The 18219-nt window shown below is 40.5% G+C and overlaps 1 protein-coding gene across 1 annotated transcript; it reads left to right on the top strand.

The window, feature by feature from the left end:
* Positions 1-1970: 1970 nt before the first annotated feature.
* LOC122056185 (glycosyltransferase family 92 protein Os08g0121900-like) lies at positions 1971-4025 on the top strand. The gene has a single exon (XM_042618019.1). The coding sequence runs from the start codon at positions 2104-2106 to the stop codon at positions 3748-3750; it is 1647 nt and encodes a 548-aa protein (XP_042473953.1). The 5' UTR covers positions 1971-2103; the 3' UTR covers positions 3751-4025.
* Positions 4026-18219: the final 14194 nt, after the last annotated feature.

Below are 18219 nucleotides of genomic sequence, written 5' to 3'. Positions count from 1 at the left end.
AGGCCCAATATGGGCCTGATATCTCTCCATATCAGGCCCAATGTAGGCCTAATATGGGGAGATATCAATAACAACAACATGAAAAACAAGGAAAAAAGAAAAAGAAAGAGAGATTTATTTTTTTCAAAACCTTTGAACAACCGCTAGGAATGCCGAAAATAACAATGGAGAACATATTTAGACTTCTTGAAATTTTAGAAATCCACATGACTTGAAATGGTTGCAATCTGAGATCTTTAGGTCGATCAGTGGGTTTTGACCGAAATCCACTAATCGACCTAGATAACTCAAATTGAAAGCATTTCAGATCCTATGGATTTCTAAAATTATAAGAAGTCTAAATATGCTCTCCATTATTATTTTCGGCATTTCTAATAGTTGTTTAAAGATTTTTTTAAAAAATAAATTCTCTTTTTTTCTTCTTTTTTTAATTTTTTTTTCCCACCCCTGTTATAGGAGATCAGACCCACGTTAGGTTTGATATCTTTTCATATCATGCCCAATGGAGAGATATCAGGCCCAACAACAGAAAAAAAAAAAAAAGAGCGCTCTGTTCATGCGAGTATGTTTCTCAATCGATCGGCTGATCGATTAGGAATCTAAGCGATCAATTAATCGATTCGAAAGTGCTCTGTTTGCACGAGTATGCTTCTCAATCGATCGATTGAGAATCTAATTGATCAACTGATCGATTCGAGAGTGCTCTGTTCGCGCAAGAGTGCTTTTCAATCGATTGCCCAATCGATTAAAGGTTTTTCAATTGATTAGTCAATCGATCGATATATTCTTTTGCTCAGGGGTCTTAGCTTTTAGCTCACCAATCGTTGACAAACTTACCAATCAATCTCATCTGACAAACATATTCATACTTACAAACTCTAAATAATAATTCTTTCCAACAAACATACTTCATATCAAACTACTCCAAAAATATATCAAAAATAGTTATATATGCAAAATCACATCAGAATGTATCTAAGATAATTATACATGCAAAAGCATATCAAAATGTATCCAATATAGTTATACATGCAAAATAACACAAAATATAGTTCCCTCCAACAGGATCGTGCTCTCCTTCACCTTCATTCATTCTTGAAGGTAAATTTTATAGTGGAGGTACCTCTTTATGCACATCTTCTTGTAGTGATACTTGTGGTGGTACCTCTTCTTGTAATGATTGTCCCTCTCGTGCAAGTCCCTCTCGTCGACGCTTTCTATTAGAAGTCGTTAGTCTATTTCTCCTTGAAAATGTTTTTAACATTTTTACTGCACATAAGAAACAAGTGAATTAGATATACAACCAACATATATTGAAAAATAATAGAAATGTTTGGTCACTCAAAATAGAACAAAACACAATGCGTTTGACAACACACAACCGAACAAATTTGTCGGTGTTCAGTTGCTGGAGGCCAAATGTTTAATGTTTCGTTTGGCGTTCATTGATTGAACATATTATGTTGCATTCGGGAAACCATGACTGAACAGATCCTGGTGCGTTCGGCAGATTGTAGATGAACAAGAGACAAATTAGGAAGAACGACACACGATTGAAATTTGAGAGATTTTTATGAACACTTGAAACTTAAACGTAAAATTTAACAAAAATAATATAATAATTTGAACGAACACTAACATTATTTGATTTGACTAGAAATCGAGTTGCACAAATGGAAAGATGAGAGGGGGAGCCGGCGAAGGTGACGAAAGTGATGGCGAAAATGGCTCAAGTAGGAGTGATGGCAAAAATCGCAGGTAGAAAGTTGATGCTAAGATTTTGTTTGGTTTTAAGGGTTTTTAGAAAAGATAATACAGAAATTGTATAGGATGTATTTAAAAACAAATTATGATAAAATATTTGTTACGAGTGTATTTAGAAAATAAGCTGTGTTTAGTAATTCATGGGGTGGATAACCGCTCACTTAATAATATTCAGCACCGGTTGTCTGCTTCACCAATCCATTCTCCCGATTCGTGGTCGAATTATGGGACCCACTTGGTAGACGCTTGGGGGAAAAGATATATTCGGGTTTCTCCTCCCCTCGTCTCCCAGTCCCCACCGGTCTGCTTCCTTCTCCTGCACGGCTCCCAAATCGAACCATGAGGCGGAGGCTGGCGACGTCGCCGTTCTCCTTCGCTGTCTTCGTCTTCATCTTCCTAGCTGGCTCCTTCTCCTTCCGCGTATCTCGTGACTATCTCCCCTCAGCCGCTCTCATCTCCACGGCTCTCCGCCGCCCCCTCACATCCCGCGCCGTCAGCGAGCTCCTTGGCTCCTCGCTGCCGCCGCCTCTCGATGGCGTCCTACTTCCCGATTGGGAGGTTCTCCTCGTCCTTTCTCCTCAATCCTCTCCGTCCGCCACAGCAGCCACCGCCGATGGAAGCCTTATCTGCCTTTTCCACACCGGCGTCTCTTCCCCTGCTCGCCGCGCTGGCGCTACCGCCTTCCGATGCTCCCTTCCTCGCCGGCTCCGCCGTATCCGGCCGTTTTATGCCCCTCGCCTCATCGCCGCCTCGGCCTCCTCCGCCGCCTCTGCTACCGGCCACGACTTCGATTTCCCTCGTCGGGAGATGATCCGGTGGTCGATGCCGGTGGCTTACCAATCCTTCTCCACCGAGGACGAGGTCATAGTCTTCGCTAAGGGAATCAACCGCCGTAAACACTCCGTCCGCCCCGCCGCCGACATCAAGTGCGTCTTCTCTCCTGCTTCCAGAGGCTCCGCTCTGGCCGCGACCCCCGCTACGTCATCCGCCCAAGAGGTTTTCCGCTGCCCCCACCCGTCCGTGCGTCTTCCCTCGCCACTGCGCGTCTCCCTCGCCGTCGCGCTCGAGGCTGCGCCGATAGCCACGGTGGCGGAATACCGTCTCCCGTCGATCGGTAGCCAGCCGCCGTCGCGAAGCCGCATGGGCGTCTGCGCCTGCACGATGGTGTTCAACGCCGCCAAGTTCCTCCCCGAGTGGGTGACGTACCACGCCGCCGTCGGCATCGAGCGGTTCTTCCTCTACGACAACGCGAGCGAGGACGAGCTCGACCCGGTCGTGAAGCGGCTCAGGTCCGAGGGACATGACGTCATAGTCCGGTCCTGGCCCTGGGCCAAGACCCAGGAGGCCGGGTTCTCCCATTGTGCAGTGTCGAACCGCTACGAGTGCGACTGGATGGCCTTCATCGACGTGGACGAATTCATCCTTGCCCCAGCTTGGACCAATTTTAACTCGCCCAACCGGTCCATGCTAGGTTCACTCCTCCCGGTCCAACCGGAGATCGGCCAAGTCTCCATCCGATGTCTCGAATTTGGACCATCAAATCAACAAAGACACCCCGAAGCTGGTGTGACCCAAGGCTACACCTGTTGTCGTCGAGCCGAGCAACGACACAAATCGCTAGTTCGTCTCAATGCTATCGATGACTCGCTGTCCAACTCAATCCACCACTTTATACTAAAAGATAATTTCAAGACAAAATTTATGAGACGCCGAGAGGCAAGGGTGAACCACTACAAGTATCAAGCTTGGAACGAGTTCAAGATCAAGTTTCGAAGGAGAGTGTCAACTTATGTGACCGATTGGAAACAATCAACTAGCCTAGGTTCGCAGGATCGAGTGCCTGGCTTAGGCTTTGAGGCGATCGAGCCACGTGGTTGGACCGGTATGTTTTGTGAAGTTAATGATACTTTACTTCGAGATACAACTCGGAAATGGTTTGGAACACTAGGTCTAGAAGGGGAATACAGAATGCCTTGGCAAAATTAGAATTTATTCTTTTATTTTATTAAAAAAAATCATTCTTTCATTTTTTTCTTCGTGTGTGTGCAATCATTAATACAATTATTCAAGCATATTAATCATTGAGAAGATTAATATTGTGTTTTTGTTTTTGTTTTATGACTGTGATGTGTGAGCTACTGCCGGCATTCAGACAAGATTCTTGACAACTGTATTTGATCTGTATTTATCCTAGTGAGAGAAATTTTTTTGTTATTTATTTTTTTTAGAGAATATATTAGTTGATTCATATTAAAAAACCATGTTGCTGCGTTACTTTAACTATCGTAATTATTGTTTATTTAATTGAGCGTGATCATTTTGGTCAACCCTGTTACATGAATTAGGAAATATTTTGACTTTCTTAGTGACTAATTTAATCTTTGTCAATGATCTAGCAATTAGCATGTAATTTATAAGATTTAAGATTGAAACAATATATATGTAATTAAAAGTTAATTTGTATGGGTTGAGAGGCGGTTTATTCAGATTCTCCTCTAATACAACAATTGCTACATTTATAAAATTTTATACGGTTGCTGGGTGATGCTACATAGAGGTTGATGAATTGATTTGAGTGAGGAGGAATGGTCATGCAAATGATTTTTTTTTTTATTTTTTTTTTTGATATCTTAGTTGATGTAGATATGTCTTAGGGACCCTAAAGGAAGTAAGGGAAGGAGGAGAGGCATTTTGGTCAATTGCTAATTAGTTCTTTTGAGAGGGTTTTTTGGCTTCATTTTTTATCCATCGCAGTCGTCGCATCAGAAGAGGGAGGCACTGCGATAGCCTCCTCTTCTCCGGCTTCGTCGTTGTCTCTTTCGCCTGATTCACGCTAGTACCGCCCTCCTCACGTAGCCCACCGTCAGGTGCTACATCGGTCTCTCCTCCTCTTCTCTCTCTTGCGAGACGCTGTCGCCTCCAACTACGTTGCCTTCACCGGCCATCTGCTGGCCACCCACGACCAGCTCCAACGCCAAGGGTGTTACCGTCGCACTCTGTGGCTTTCGCGTCGTAGCCATGCACGCCACCGGCCATGGCCGGCTCATTCCGCCTTTCTCCTTTCTTCCTCGCTGCAGCAACCAACCCTCAACGGGGTCATCATGTCGCCTCTCCCTCTCTGCGCTGGCGCCACCCAGCCCGGTTCCCCTCCTTTTTGGTGTCTCCAGCTGCCCGCCAGTGGCATCTTGTCCATCAGCGTTCTGCCACCGGTGCTCTCCTTCATCTCCTTCACAGTGCGCTCTTCGCCGACCGGCCTCGCAGCTCTCGTTGTAGACCAGGCCTCCACCACGGACATTGCCACCTCCTCACGTATGCTTTTGGCGCCCCAGACTGGTGACTCTATCCTCCAACGGTTGCTGCCGGTCAATCTAGACTCTATCCAGCGCCAGGGGTGCTGCCTTTGCACTTTGGGTCGTCGACTTCTTGCCACAGTCGGTTGTCATCATACTACGGTATCCATCCACCGATTTGGCTCCTTGTGGTTCATTATGTTCGGCCTGCGATCTGCGGTTGTATTTCGGACTATGTACTTTGTGTCTAGCCTTCATGTTGTTATATCTCGGCCTACGTGTCAATGACATATCTCGGCCTGTATGCCGATGTCATATCCCGGCCTGTGTGCCAAGGTCACATCCGGTTTCATGCCATCGTGTCCAGCTTCGCGTCGTTAGATCCAGCTCTGCAACTTGTTCAGAGTCATCTACACTTCCGGGTCACGATAACTCAAGCAGCATCCCGACTAGCTCACTGATCCACTCGAGGGCGCCCCCTGAGCCAGGGTACATTTTCCATTCTTATCATATACACATTTCATTATTTTATGTCTTAGTCTGTTACTTATATATTCATTGGATCTGCCTCGAGCATCGGGGTACCAGAGACCGAGGCAACCTAGTCGCTGGCTGCAGGTAGCATTGACCAGAAGACTTTTGACGACTTGGTCAACATAGAAGTTATCTCAGCATACCCCTTGGGACATCTCGATTCGGTCAACATTCCATCCACCTCACCCGACGGTTCATCTGACTCAGATTCTGGACAGGATCAATTTGGCACCATCTGTGGGAATCTTCTCCTCCTGTTTTGGAACGTGAAGATGGGCGATGTTAGGAGGTTCTCTGCCATTATCACAATCCCGGAGGATCCTGACAAACATACTATCTTCTCCCCTTGCTCCACGGGTATTCGGGCGTCGAGGGATTGAGTTGGAGCTTCAGCTAGTCGACAGGTTAGTTTTTCCATTATATTTTTTCCTTGATTCCACGGGTATTTGGGAGTCAAGGGACCGAGAAAAATCCTCAACTGATTGGCACGATTCCTCGATCAGGTACGTTACGGGCTCTGCTCCCTTTTTACGGTTATAGGATCTGTTATAACTCCCTGATAAAAGAGTAAAATCCTAGTTCCTTGATCAAAGACTAGTGTCTTCGATCTTTGATCGGATACTAGGGACCTAGCTCGCTGATCAGACATTAGGGGCACAGCTCCCCGATTAGACACTAGGGACACAACTTCTCAATCAGTGACTCGCGGTACAACTTCCCGATCAAGATTTAGGGGTCTCACTCTTTGATTATAGGCTAGGAGTCTTACTCTCCGATCAGAGACTAGGGGCTTAGCTCCCTGGTCAGGTGTGTTATAGGCTCTGCACCCTTCACCATGGGGCTTTGCATCCTCTAACTGTTATACCTAGGCTCTACACCCTTCACCATGGGGCTCTGCATCCTCTTACTGCTATAGGTGCTGCACTTTATTACTACTATATGCTCTGCATCCTCCACCTATTTTGCATCCTCTTACATCTACAGGCTTTGCTCCCTTCACCCACGGTACTCTACTTCCTTCTATTGCTATGGACTCTGCTCCCTTATATTGGCTTCACTCCCTTTGACGGTTAGGGATTAGATTATTATCTTCTCCCCTCACTCCACGGGTATTCGGGAGTTGAGAGACCGAGACAGATCCTTAGTCGGTCGACACCACTCCGAGATCAGACTAATTCTCGGCCGACCTTCCAGAATACTTCCAGACTATTTCTCGGTCGGGCTTCCAGACCAATTCTCGATCGAGCTTCCAGACTAATTCTCGGTCGGTCTTCCAGATCAATTCCTGGTCAGGATTCCAGACTCTCACCCCATCGCGAGTTATAAGTGAGCATGCTCTCACGACCAATGACCTCCCGGTCGGGATTTCAGACTCTCGCCCCAGCGCGAGTTATAAGTGAGCATGCTCTCACGCCTCTAGACACTCACCCCAGTGCGAGTTATAAGTGAGCCTGCTCTCATGACCAACGACCTCCCGGTCGGGATTCCAGACTCTCGCCCCAACGCGAGTTATAAGTGAGCATGCTCTTATAACCAACGACCTCCCGGTCGGGATTCCAGACTCTCGCCCCGACGCGAGTTATAAGCGAGCATGCTCTCATGCCAACGACCTCTCGGTCGGGATTACAGACTCTCACCCCAGTGCGAGTTATAATTGAGCATGCTCTCAGGCCTCCAGACTCTCGCCCTAGCACGAGTTATAAGTGAGCATGCTCTCACGACCAATGACCTCCCGGTCGGAATTCTAGACTCTCGCCCCAACATGAGTTATAAGTGAACATGCTCTCACGACCAACAACCTCCCGGTCAGGATTCCAGACTCTTGCCCCAGCGCGAGTTATAAACGAGCATGCTCTCACGCCCAACAACCTCTCAGTCAGGATTCCAGACTCTCGCCCCAGTGCGAGTTATAAGTGAGCATGCTCTCACATCCAACGACCTCTAGGTCGGGATTACAGACTATCGTCCCAGCGCGAGTTATAAGCGAGCATACTCTTACGCCTCCAGACTCTCGCCCCAACGGAGTTATGAGTGAGCATGCTCTCACGCCCAACGACCTCTCGGTCGAGATTCCAAACTCTCATCCCAGCGCGAGTTATAAGTAGCATGCTCTCACGCCCAACAATCTCTCGATTGAGATTCCAGACTCTCATCCCAGCGCGAGTTATAAGTAGCATGCTCTCACGCCCAACAATCTCTCGATTGAGATTCCAGACTCTCACCCCAGCGCGAGTTATAAGTGAGCATGCTCTCACGCCTTCAGACTCTCACCCCAGTACAAGTTATAAGTGAGCATGCTCTCACGGCCAACGACCTCTCGGTCGGGAATCCAGACTCTCGCCCCAGCGCGAGTTATAAGTGAGCATGCTCTCACGCCTCTAGGCTCTCTCCCAACGCGAGTTATAAGTGAGCATACTCTCACGCCCAACGATCTCTCGGTCGGGATTTCAGACCCTTACCCCAGTGCGAGTTATAAGCGAGCATGCTCTCGCGCCCCAACGACATCCCGGTCGATGTTTCAAACTCTCGTCCTAGTGTAAGTTATAAGCGAGCAGGGCTCTCACCACAACTAGTCGGTCAGGTTTCCCTCCTAGTTGGCGTCAAGCACTCGCTTCACCCATCGCTCTTCCTAGCACTCACCATTCACATTTCTCTCACTGTTGTTGCTCGGTCAGCACTCACCACTCTCTCGCTGCTCTGCCCAGCACTCATCACACTCGCTTCACTTGTCGCTCTGTCCGGCACTCACCATTCGTGTTTCGCTCATCGTTGTTTATTGGTCAGCACTAATCTCACTCGCCGCATTGCTTGACACACGTGCCTCACTCACTTCTTGACTTGTGGACTTTGCGCCCACTCGGATCCCCGATTGGGACATTGACATTATGTCTTTCGATCTCTTGGGATCCGCTCTTGCTCGATTCACGAGCTCTGTGCCTGCTCGGCTCAAGGGCTCTGCTCTCGTGTTCTCCTTCGATCTCACGGGCTCTATGTATTGGATCGTGAAAGTCGATAGAAGGGGGGTGAATATCAATCGAGAAATTTTAAGCGAGTACGCAGCGGAAAAATGAAAAGTAAAATAATGCTAACACAAATCAATTTACTTGGTTCGGAACCTTGGTCGACTCCTACTCCAAGGCTCACACTCATCGAGTGCTTTCATTGGACAATCACTAATAGTTCGTGAAAATTTACAAATTTGAGTACAAGAACTACAAAAAAAGTGAACAATACCGACAACAATAAACAGAACTTGAGCCACAGGTTGTCGGAGAGGCAACGTCACAGGAGCACAGCGCAGTAGAGTAGATGTCGTTGTTATTCTTTGCTTCAAGACTCACCCTCCTTATATAGGAGGCTCAGGGTGCCCGGATCCCTTCCGAGCGCCTAGACTGTGACGTAACCTAGCCAACCAGTGAGTTCCACGTGCGACGACTGCGTAAGGATGAGATTTGCCTTTCGGGCGCTCGGACTACCTTTCTCCAGAATGTCCTTCTCTTGTAAGAAAGAGTTAGTCCGAGGCAAAAATAATAGTTTAAACTACCCTGTAAAACAAAAGTTAGCACAATAGAAGAAGAGTAGTAATTAGATTCCATCTCACTGAGACCGGATTCTAGTCAAGATCTCAACTTAGAGTTCCGAAATAGTTTTAAGTTGGATCGATGCCTAAGTTCCCTAACCGGGAACGCGTCCTCACCAAGTCACTCCCCTCCAATGACTTACCTTAACATACCTATCAGACGTCCGGTCAGCCCGTCGATCCATCTTGACTTCGTGCCAGCTATCAGGTCAGCCCGTCGATCCATCTTGACTTCGTGCCAGCTATCAGGTCAGCCCGTCGACCTAGATGAACTTTATGCTAGACATCCAGTCAGTCCGTCGACCAGTCTGAATTTTGTGTCAGCTATCAGGTTAGCCCGTCGACCTAGATGGACTTTGTGCCAGACATCCGGTCAGCCCGTCGACCAGTCTGGGCTTCGTGCCAGCTATCAGGTCTACCCGTTGACCTAGTTGTACTTCGTGTCAGACATCCAGTCAGCCCGTGGACCAATCTGGGCTTCTCCTGCACACTTAGTTAAAGTGTTAGATCACAATGAAACTATCTTAACCTACTTTGTTATTCATCAAAATATGAGTTAGACCGTTAGTGCTAATCGCACCAATAATCTCCCCATTTTTGATGCAATGACAACCTGGGTTAAGTTAGTGAAAACATATGCAAAAAGTAAGCAATCAATTAAGATGGTTTTTAAGTTAGGGTTTAGGGTTTGATATTTTATATTTTGTTTGTTAACTAACTTAAACCAATTAACCCTCCCCCTTTGACATTTATCAAAAAAGAATATAGAATAGATAAAAATAAATGGTTAAGTGAAAGAAAAAAAACGTAATTGAAAACCTGAACTAAAATCAGATTGACTTAGGAGAGTCTAAAGTATAAAACATAGAAAATTTTGCTTTAAACTTTATCTTTTAGTTTTTTCAAAACTAAGTTTGAAAAAAAATAACTAATTTAGAAAAATAACTTACTAGCTTTGTAAAATTTAAACTTTATCTACAAGAAAAAAACTTAAGAAAATAATTTTCAAACATAAGTTTTATAAAGGCTAATTTTCAAATATACATACTTTACAAAAGTAAGATTAACAAAGTCAAGTTTCCAAATTTTAAAACTAAGTTTATAAAATACAATTTTAAAACTAATTTTCAAAGACAAGTCAATTTTCAAAACTAAGTTTTTGAAAGTCATTATCAAGAACAAGTTTTTGAAATCTATTTTCAAAAATAAGTTTTTGAAGGTTATTTTAATAATGAATAAGTTTTTAAAATTTAAAAAAAATTGAAAGCCATTTTTCAAAGATTAAATTTACAAAATTAAAGAAATTTTCAAAACAATTTTGCTAAAGTATTTTTAAGGAAATAAAAAATAATTTTTAAAATTAATTTTGCAAAAATATTTTCAAAGAAATGAAAAAAATACTTTTTTTTCAAAGTAAGGTAGGATTTTTAAAAAATTAAAAAAGAAATTTGATAAGGAATAATTAAAAAAATCCCAAAAAACTTAAGGAAATAATTTTCTAATAAAAAATTGATCTTCTCTTTGAGTTCCTAAAGTTGATACTCCCTCTGAATTTATTACTCTTCATTAATTTATCTCTCCCTCTTAAATTAACACTAAGGGCGTGTTTGGTTGGGGATTATCGCTGATAACCTTGGTAAGTAATCAAGGATAACTTTGTTTGGTTTAAGTAATCAGTGATTCCCGATAATACAACATCCCCGCCAGCAATCAGGGAATATAACCCGGAATAAAAAAACCTTGGAAACCTTAGGTTTTTAACGATTTCGGGGTTAACAACAATTTTCTTCCAAAATTATCCTCAGCCAGCAATGATGGCGAGCAAGCAGTGATGGCGAGCAGGCGGGCACTACGAATAGGCGAGCACTGCGAGCAGGCGAGCACTGCGGAGTAAACGCGGCTGAGGCTGGCCATCGTCGGGATGGAGCAACGACGACGGCTCACAGAGGAGAGAGCAGCAGTCATAAGCTCAAGATTTTCCTCTGAATAGTTCGTGAAGGAGGGAGCAGCGACCCAAGGCACACAGTGCCGACGGTTCACGAAGGAGGTGCCAGCAGTTTGCGGAGGAAGGAGACGGAGATAGCGTCGGCGGTTCGTGGAGGAGGTGGCATGCCGGCGGAGGGAGCAACGGCCCAAGGTGCACGGTGCCGACGGCTTGCGGAGGAGGCAGCGGTGGCCCAAGGCGAACGATACTGATGGTTAGCGGAGGTGGCACCGGTGGTTCACGGAGGAGGGAGACGGTGCCACTGGTTCGCTTCGCAGAGGAGGCAGCACACCGACGACGGGAGCAGTAGCCCAAGGTGCATGGTGCCGATGGTTCGCAGAGGAGGGAGCAGCGATCCAAGGAGGACGGTGTCGGCGGTTCGTGGAGGGCGCGCTAGCGATTCGCAGAGGAGAAGGCATTAGCGATGGGAGAGAAGGAGGCATTAGCGCAGAGGAGGCGACATTAGCGATGGGAGAGAAGCACAGTAAAATGAGAAAGATATAATTTTTTTAATAAATGTCTAAATTTATTTTAATTATATATATATATATATAAACTTTTTAAAAATTTATAAAACAATTATATTTATTTATTACATATATTATCAATTTATTAATTAATAATATTATTAATTTAATTTAATTTTGAAAAATTAATTAAATATCAAATTCAATAAAGGGTAATATAGTAAATATTAAATTAGATTATAGCATTACCTAAATTAAACCAAACAAGATTAAAGTTATGTTTTATTCCTCATAACCTTGGTTATATGATTACTAAGTAATCATATAACCAAGGTTATATACGATGACTTGAACCAAACACACCTTAAGGTTTAGGTATGTTAAATTTCAAAACCTTAATACATTTTTCTACCTAAGTGTTTTAGGGGATTTAGTAACACTTATGTTTATAAAGTTTATTATTTATAAATAAAGTTATTTAAATTAATCCATAATAAGTTAAGTAGCTCAATTCAAAACTTATTTGATTAAAACAGCTTAAATTTTGTATTAAATGATTGAGTTAATTGATTAAATGAAAGTCTTAGTTATAATATAGTTTTTTTATTTATTTCACTTCATCCTTTTATTAGATTTAACTTAAGTAGGATTTTTAAGGTTAGTATTAATTTGAAGTTTAAATTTATTAAAGTTAATAAACCAGGTTAAGTAATTTTAAGGTTCAATTTAGGTAAATCTTTAATTAAGATAAATTATGATTTAATTACAATAAAGTTAAGATTTTGATTGACATTGAAATTAAGATTGATTGAGTTAAATTAAGGTTAAGGTTTAATTAACCTTTTAATGTAAGGTCAAGTCTAATTAAATTTATTTTAATTTGAATTTTAATTTAATTTAGCTTTAGTTAATTTAATTTTTAGTTAAGTTGATTTTTAGTTAATTTAATTTTAATTTATTTCAGTTAATTTTAATTTTTAGTTAAGTTGAATTTTATTTTATTTTATTTAAATCTATTTTAGTTAATTTTAAGTTTTAGTTAAGTTGATTTTTAATTTAAATTTAAATCTTAATTTAATTTAAGTTTTAGTTAATTTTTTATTTTAATTTAAGGTAAGTTTAAATTAAATTTTAGGGTTAAGTTTAATTTTAATTTTTAGTTTTAATTTATATATTTTTTAATTTAAGATTTAATTTTAAGTTTTAAGTTAAGCTTTAATTTTAAATTAAATCTAAGTTTTAAAATAAGTTTGAATTTAAGGTTAAATTTAAGTTTTAAGTTATTTTTAGGTTTTAAATTTAACATAATTTAATTAATTTTAATTTAATTAGTTTAATTTAATTACATTTTAAATTTAATTTAATTTGTTGGTATGTTAATCTTAAATTTGATTTTTAATTTTAGTTTTTTTTTTTTTAAAAAAAAAATTAGTTTAGTTTTTATATAATTTTTAAAATATATTTTCAAATAATTTTAAAATAAATTTTTAAGTTAAGATAATTTTAAAAATAGTTTATGTTAAAATAATTTTTTTAAGTTAAAATAATTTTTAAAATAATTTTTTAAGTTAATTTAAAAAAAAAATAAAATAAAATAATTTTAAAGTTTAAAATAAGTTTTTTTTTAAGAAAAAACAGAATTTTTAAGTTAAAATATTTTTTAAAATAAATTGTTAAGTTAAAATATTTTTTTTAAAGTTAAAATAGATTTTAAGTTAAAAATTATTTTTGAAATCTATTTTAACTTTTTTTAAGTTGAAATAATTTTTAAAATAAATTGAATTTTCAATTGAATTGAATTTGATTTGATTTAACTTAATTAAATTAGATTTAATTTAATTAGATTTAATTTAATTTGGTTTGATTCGATTTGGTTCGATTCGAATTGATTTGGTTCGACTTGATTCGATTCAATTTGGTTCGATTCGATTCGATTCGGTTCGATTCGATTCGATTCGGTTCGATTCGATTCGATTTGGTTCTATTCGAAGTCCTTAGTCATTTCACCCGATCTATGTTTTCAGTCAGGAAAACCTATAATTTTTGTGAGATGAAGTTAAGTTCAATTTTTAGGATTTGGTTTAACTTTGTGTTAGATTCAGTTTAGCTTTAGGCTCAACAAATAGACATTCTTTGGATAAACTTCTTGCTATGGTGAGTCACTTGGATATCATTAGTGTAACCATGATTTCGAGGTTTTCTAAATAGTCCTATCCACTGAACTTAGTACAAAATCTTGGTCTAACTAGTTAGGATTCGTAAGAGGTAGCTTCAGTTAGTTCCACTTAGCCAAATGTACCAGGTCGAAGTCATATCTTCATAGACATGCATAAACTGAGCTCCCTTAATTTACTATCATCCAAAATTTCACCAGTACCGTAGGTAAAGTTAAACTTAGTCTCTTTTTAAATTAATCCTAGTTACCCTGCCGGGTATGTTAGTTTTGGAGGTGCCAACTAGTTTGGAGTCTCCCCTAAATTATTGATTTTCATTTTAAGATTTTTTTAATTTATAATTTAAATTTAAATTTTTAATTTTGAATTAATTAAATTGGTCAAAATTTTCTTCTTTAAAGGAGTGTATTTAATATTTAAATTTTCTTTTAATTTTAATTTTATTAAGTTAAGATTTTTAGTGTTTAAGTTTTTATTAGTTTTTAAATTTGAATTGATTAAACTGTTTGAATTATATTTCTTTAAAGGTCCATCCCTTAATTTTTTTTATTAATTGTTAATTTTAAATATTCTTTAATATTTAATTTTGAATTTTCTTTAATGTTTAACTTTGAATATATTAAATTCGGTTTTGGTTTTATTGAAATGTTTGAATTTATCCTTATATTTTCTTTGTTTTTTAAGTTTATATTATTAGTTGAATTTATTATGTTAGTCTTATCTTTAAAATTTAATCTTTTGTTAATTAAATTATCTTGGATTTGGATAGAATTTTCTAAATTGATATTGTCTAGATTATTAAATAATTTATTAAGAAATTTATTAATTTTATCTAGAGCAATATTGACATTGTCATCATTATCATTTGAATTTTCAGATTTATTTAAGTTTAAATTTAAATTTTTAATATTTAACTTTTCTGAATTTATTAATTTATTTAATTTTTTATATAAAGTAATTATTTTAATATTATTAGTTGAATTTTTCTTAGAGGTAGAATCATTCAAATTGATTCGGTTATCATTTGAATTTTTAGAGTTATTAATTATTTTCAGATTTTCCAAATTTTCTAAATTAATTAGATTTGTTTTATCAGATAATATCCTAGGGGTAGTTTTGCATGTATTATCAAATACACTATTTTCACGTATGTTTTCAGAAATATCCAAATTAATATGCATATTTTTTAAACTACTACTAGTAGGGATATTTTGATAAATATTACTAACCTTGAATGCAACCCCAAATTTAATAGGCTTTTTGATTAGATTTGACTCGAGTCCAGATTTTATTTTGACTTGATCCTCTAGCTCTAATGACTCTTCGTGTAGCTTGATCAACTAAGTCCAAATCTCATGTGCATTTTTGTACTTTTCTAGTCTACATAAAACATTGTTAGATAAAATGTTACAAATAAGTTTACTTACATTTTCGTTCAATTCTGAGTCCCGAGAAGGTTTTCTCAATATCAACACATTATCGAAATTTAGGCTTCCTAAGAACCATTCCATTCTTCGCCTCTAGTAGTTGAAATCTTTTTGATCCTATGATGATAGTTCGTGGATGCTCCGTCCTTCTTGTATTAACATTGGTATATTTGCAAAAAAAAATAGACAAGAAATAATTTCCAAGACTTTGTCTTGGGGTAAGCAATGTGGGAGATAAAGAAATATTCATGAGAAAAATAATTTTGCTTTTAAAAAATAAAATATTAATAAAATATTACTACAAATTTTGTTAAACACGATATTTTGTTAACACTAACCAATGGTGAAAAAATAAAAATAACTTTTTCAAAAATAATTTTTGGAGGGAAAAAAACGAAAGTCATAAGAATATCTTTTAAGTAAAAATGATACCTAATTTCCTTTTTTTTTTAAAAAAAAAAAACCTTGTCTGATTGGTGGTTGCACCAAATCAGAGCGGTACCTACTCTGATACCACTTGTTAGATCGTAAAAGTCGATAGAGGGGGGGGTGAATATCGATCGAGAAATTTTAAGCGAGTATGCAGCGGAAAAATGAAAAGTAAAACAATGCTAACACAAACCAATTTACTTGGTTCGGAACCTTGGTCGACTCCTATTCCAAGGCTCACACTTGTCGAGTGCTTTCGTTGGACAATCACTAATAGTTCGTGAAAATTTACAAATTTGAGTACAAGAACTACAAAAAAAAATGAATAATACCGACAACAATAAACAGAACTTGAGCCGCAGGTTGTCGGAGAGGCAGCATCGCAAGAGCACAGCGCAGTAGAGCAGATGTCGTTGTTGTTCTTTGCTTCAGGACTCACCCTCCTTATATAGGAGGCTCCGGGCGCCCGGATCCCTTCCGGGAGTCTGGACCATGATGTAGCCTAGCCAACCAATGAGCTCCACGTGCGACAACTACGTCAGGATGGGATTTGCCTTCCGGGCACCCGGACCACCTTTCTCTAGAATGTCTTTCTCTTGCAAGAAAGAGTTAGTCCTAGGCAAAAATAATAGTTTAAACTACCATACAAAATAGAAGTTTGCACAATAGAAGAAGAGTAGTAATTAGATTCTGTCTCACTGAGACCGGATTCTAGTCATGATCTCAACTTAGAGGTCCGAAATTATTTTAAGTTGGATCGATGCCTAAGTTCCCAAACCGGGAACGCGTCCTCACAAAGTCACTCCCCTCTAGTGACTTACCTTAACATACCTGTCAGACGTCCGGTCAGCTCGTCGATCCGTCTGGACTTCGTGCCAGCTATCAGGTCAGCCCATCGACCTAGATGAACTTTATGCCAGACATCCGGTCAGCCCGTCGACCAGTCTGGATTTCGTGCCAGCTATTAGGTTAGCCCGTCGACCTAGATGGACTTTGTGCCAGACATTCGGTCAGCCTGTCGACCAGTCTGGGCTTCGTGCCAGCTATCAGGTCTACCCGTTGACCTAGTTGGACTTCGTGTAAGACATCCGGTCAGCCCGTCGATTAGTCTGGGCTTCTCCTGCACACTTAGTTAAAGTGTTAGATCACAATGAAACTAACTTAACCTACTTTGTCATTCATCAAAATCTGAGTTAGACCGTTAGTGCTAACCGCACCAACACTATGCCCACTCCGTTCATAGGATTCGTTCCAGCTCAGCTCACGAGTCTCACTCTCATTTGCCATTCGCCTCTAGGTTTCGCTCGACATTGTCTCTGTCACTCGGTCGACATCTTCGTAGCCGCTCAATTAGTATTGCTTGGCTGTTTGTTCGGTCGCTCACTGGTACCACTCGACCGCTTGCCCATTGTCTTTCCACCCGCTCAATTCTCTCGCTTGCCCGGTTGGCACTTTCTCAGTCGTGCACTCGACACTGCTTGCCCATTGTCTTTTGACCCGGTTAACATTCTCCCTATTGTCTGGTCGCATTTCACGATCACATGGTGGATAATTTTCGGACGCTCGGTCGTAGTTTACTATTGCTCGGTCGATATTTTCTCGGTTGCGCACTTGACACCGCTCGCCTAGCATCTCTATACCCGATCGTTGTTCTCTCAATTTTTCGGTCAACATGTTCTCGTTCTTGCTCTCAGCTTCGCTCGCCTAGCATCTCTTTACCCGATCGACGTTCTCTCGATTTTTCGGTCGACATTTTCTTGGTCGTGCATTCTGCTTCGCTCGCCCGTTCTCATTCCACCCGATCGACATTATCTCTAGGGCCTGGTCGGCATTTTCTCGGTCGTGTGCTCGGCTTCGCTTGTCCGTCCTATTTCCACCCGCTCAGCGTTCTCTTGCTTGCCCGGTCAGCACTTTCTCATTTCCGCGCTCGACATCGCTTGTCTATTGTCTTTCCACCCGCTCAGCGTTCTCTCGCTTGCCCGGTTGGCACTTTCTCAATCGTGCGCTCGACATCGCTAGCTCATCGTCTTTCCTCCCGCTCGGCATTTCTTCTATCTCCTGCTCGGCACTACTCGATCTTTCGCTTTTTACGCACGCTTGGCATTCTTCCGTTCGCTTGACATCTGCTCGACATTGTTTTTCGCCGCTTAGTCAGCCCTTGTTTTTCTCGCCGCTCTGTCAGGCGCTCGCCGTTCGCAACTACTTGTTCGACATTATACGACACGCCCATCGATTTGATTCTGTATTCAGGATCGAATCTGCTTTATGTTTGGCTTGGTCTAATCAGTCAAACTTGCGCCTCTTTCGACTAGACTCGAAGGGGAAGCTTGTGATGTAGATATGTCTTAAGAACCCTAAAGGAATTAGGGGAAGGAGGAGGGGTATTTTGGTCAATTTCTAGATAGGGCTTTTGAGGGGGTTTTGTGGCTTCATTTTTTATCCATTGCGACTACCGCATCATAGGAAGGAGGGGACTGTGATAGCCTCCTCTTCTCCGGCTTCTTCATTGTCTCCTCCGCCTGACTCACACCGGTACCACCCTCCTCACGTAGCCCACCGTCGGGCGTTAT

Source organism: Zingiber officinale, chromosome 3B (assembly GCF_018446385.1).
Source record: "Zingiber officinale cultivar Zhangliang chromosome 3B, Zo_v1.1, whole genome shotgun sequence".
NCBI classification, from domain to species: Eukaryota; Viridiplantae; Streptophyta; class Magnoliopsida; order Zingiberales; family Zingiberaceae; genus Zingiber; species Zingiber officinale.
Note: the sequence above shows the minus strand (reverse complement) of the source record. Positions and strands in the feature narration are given on the sequence as shown.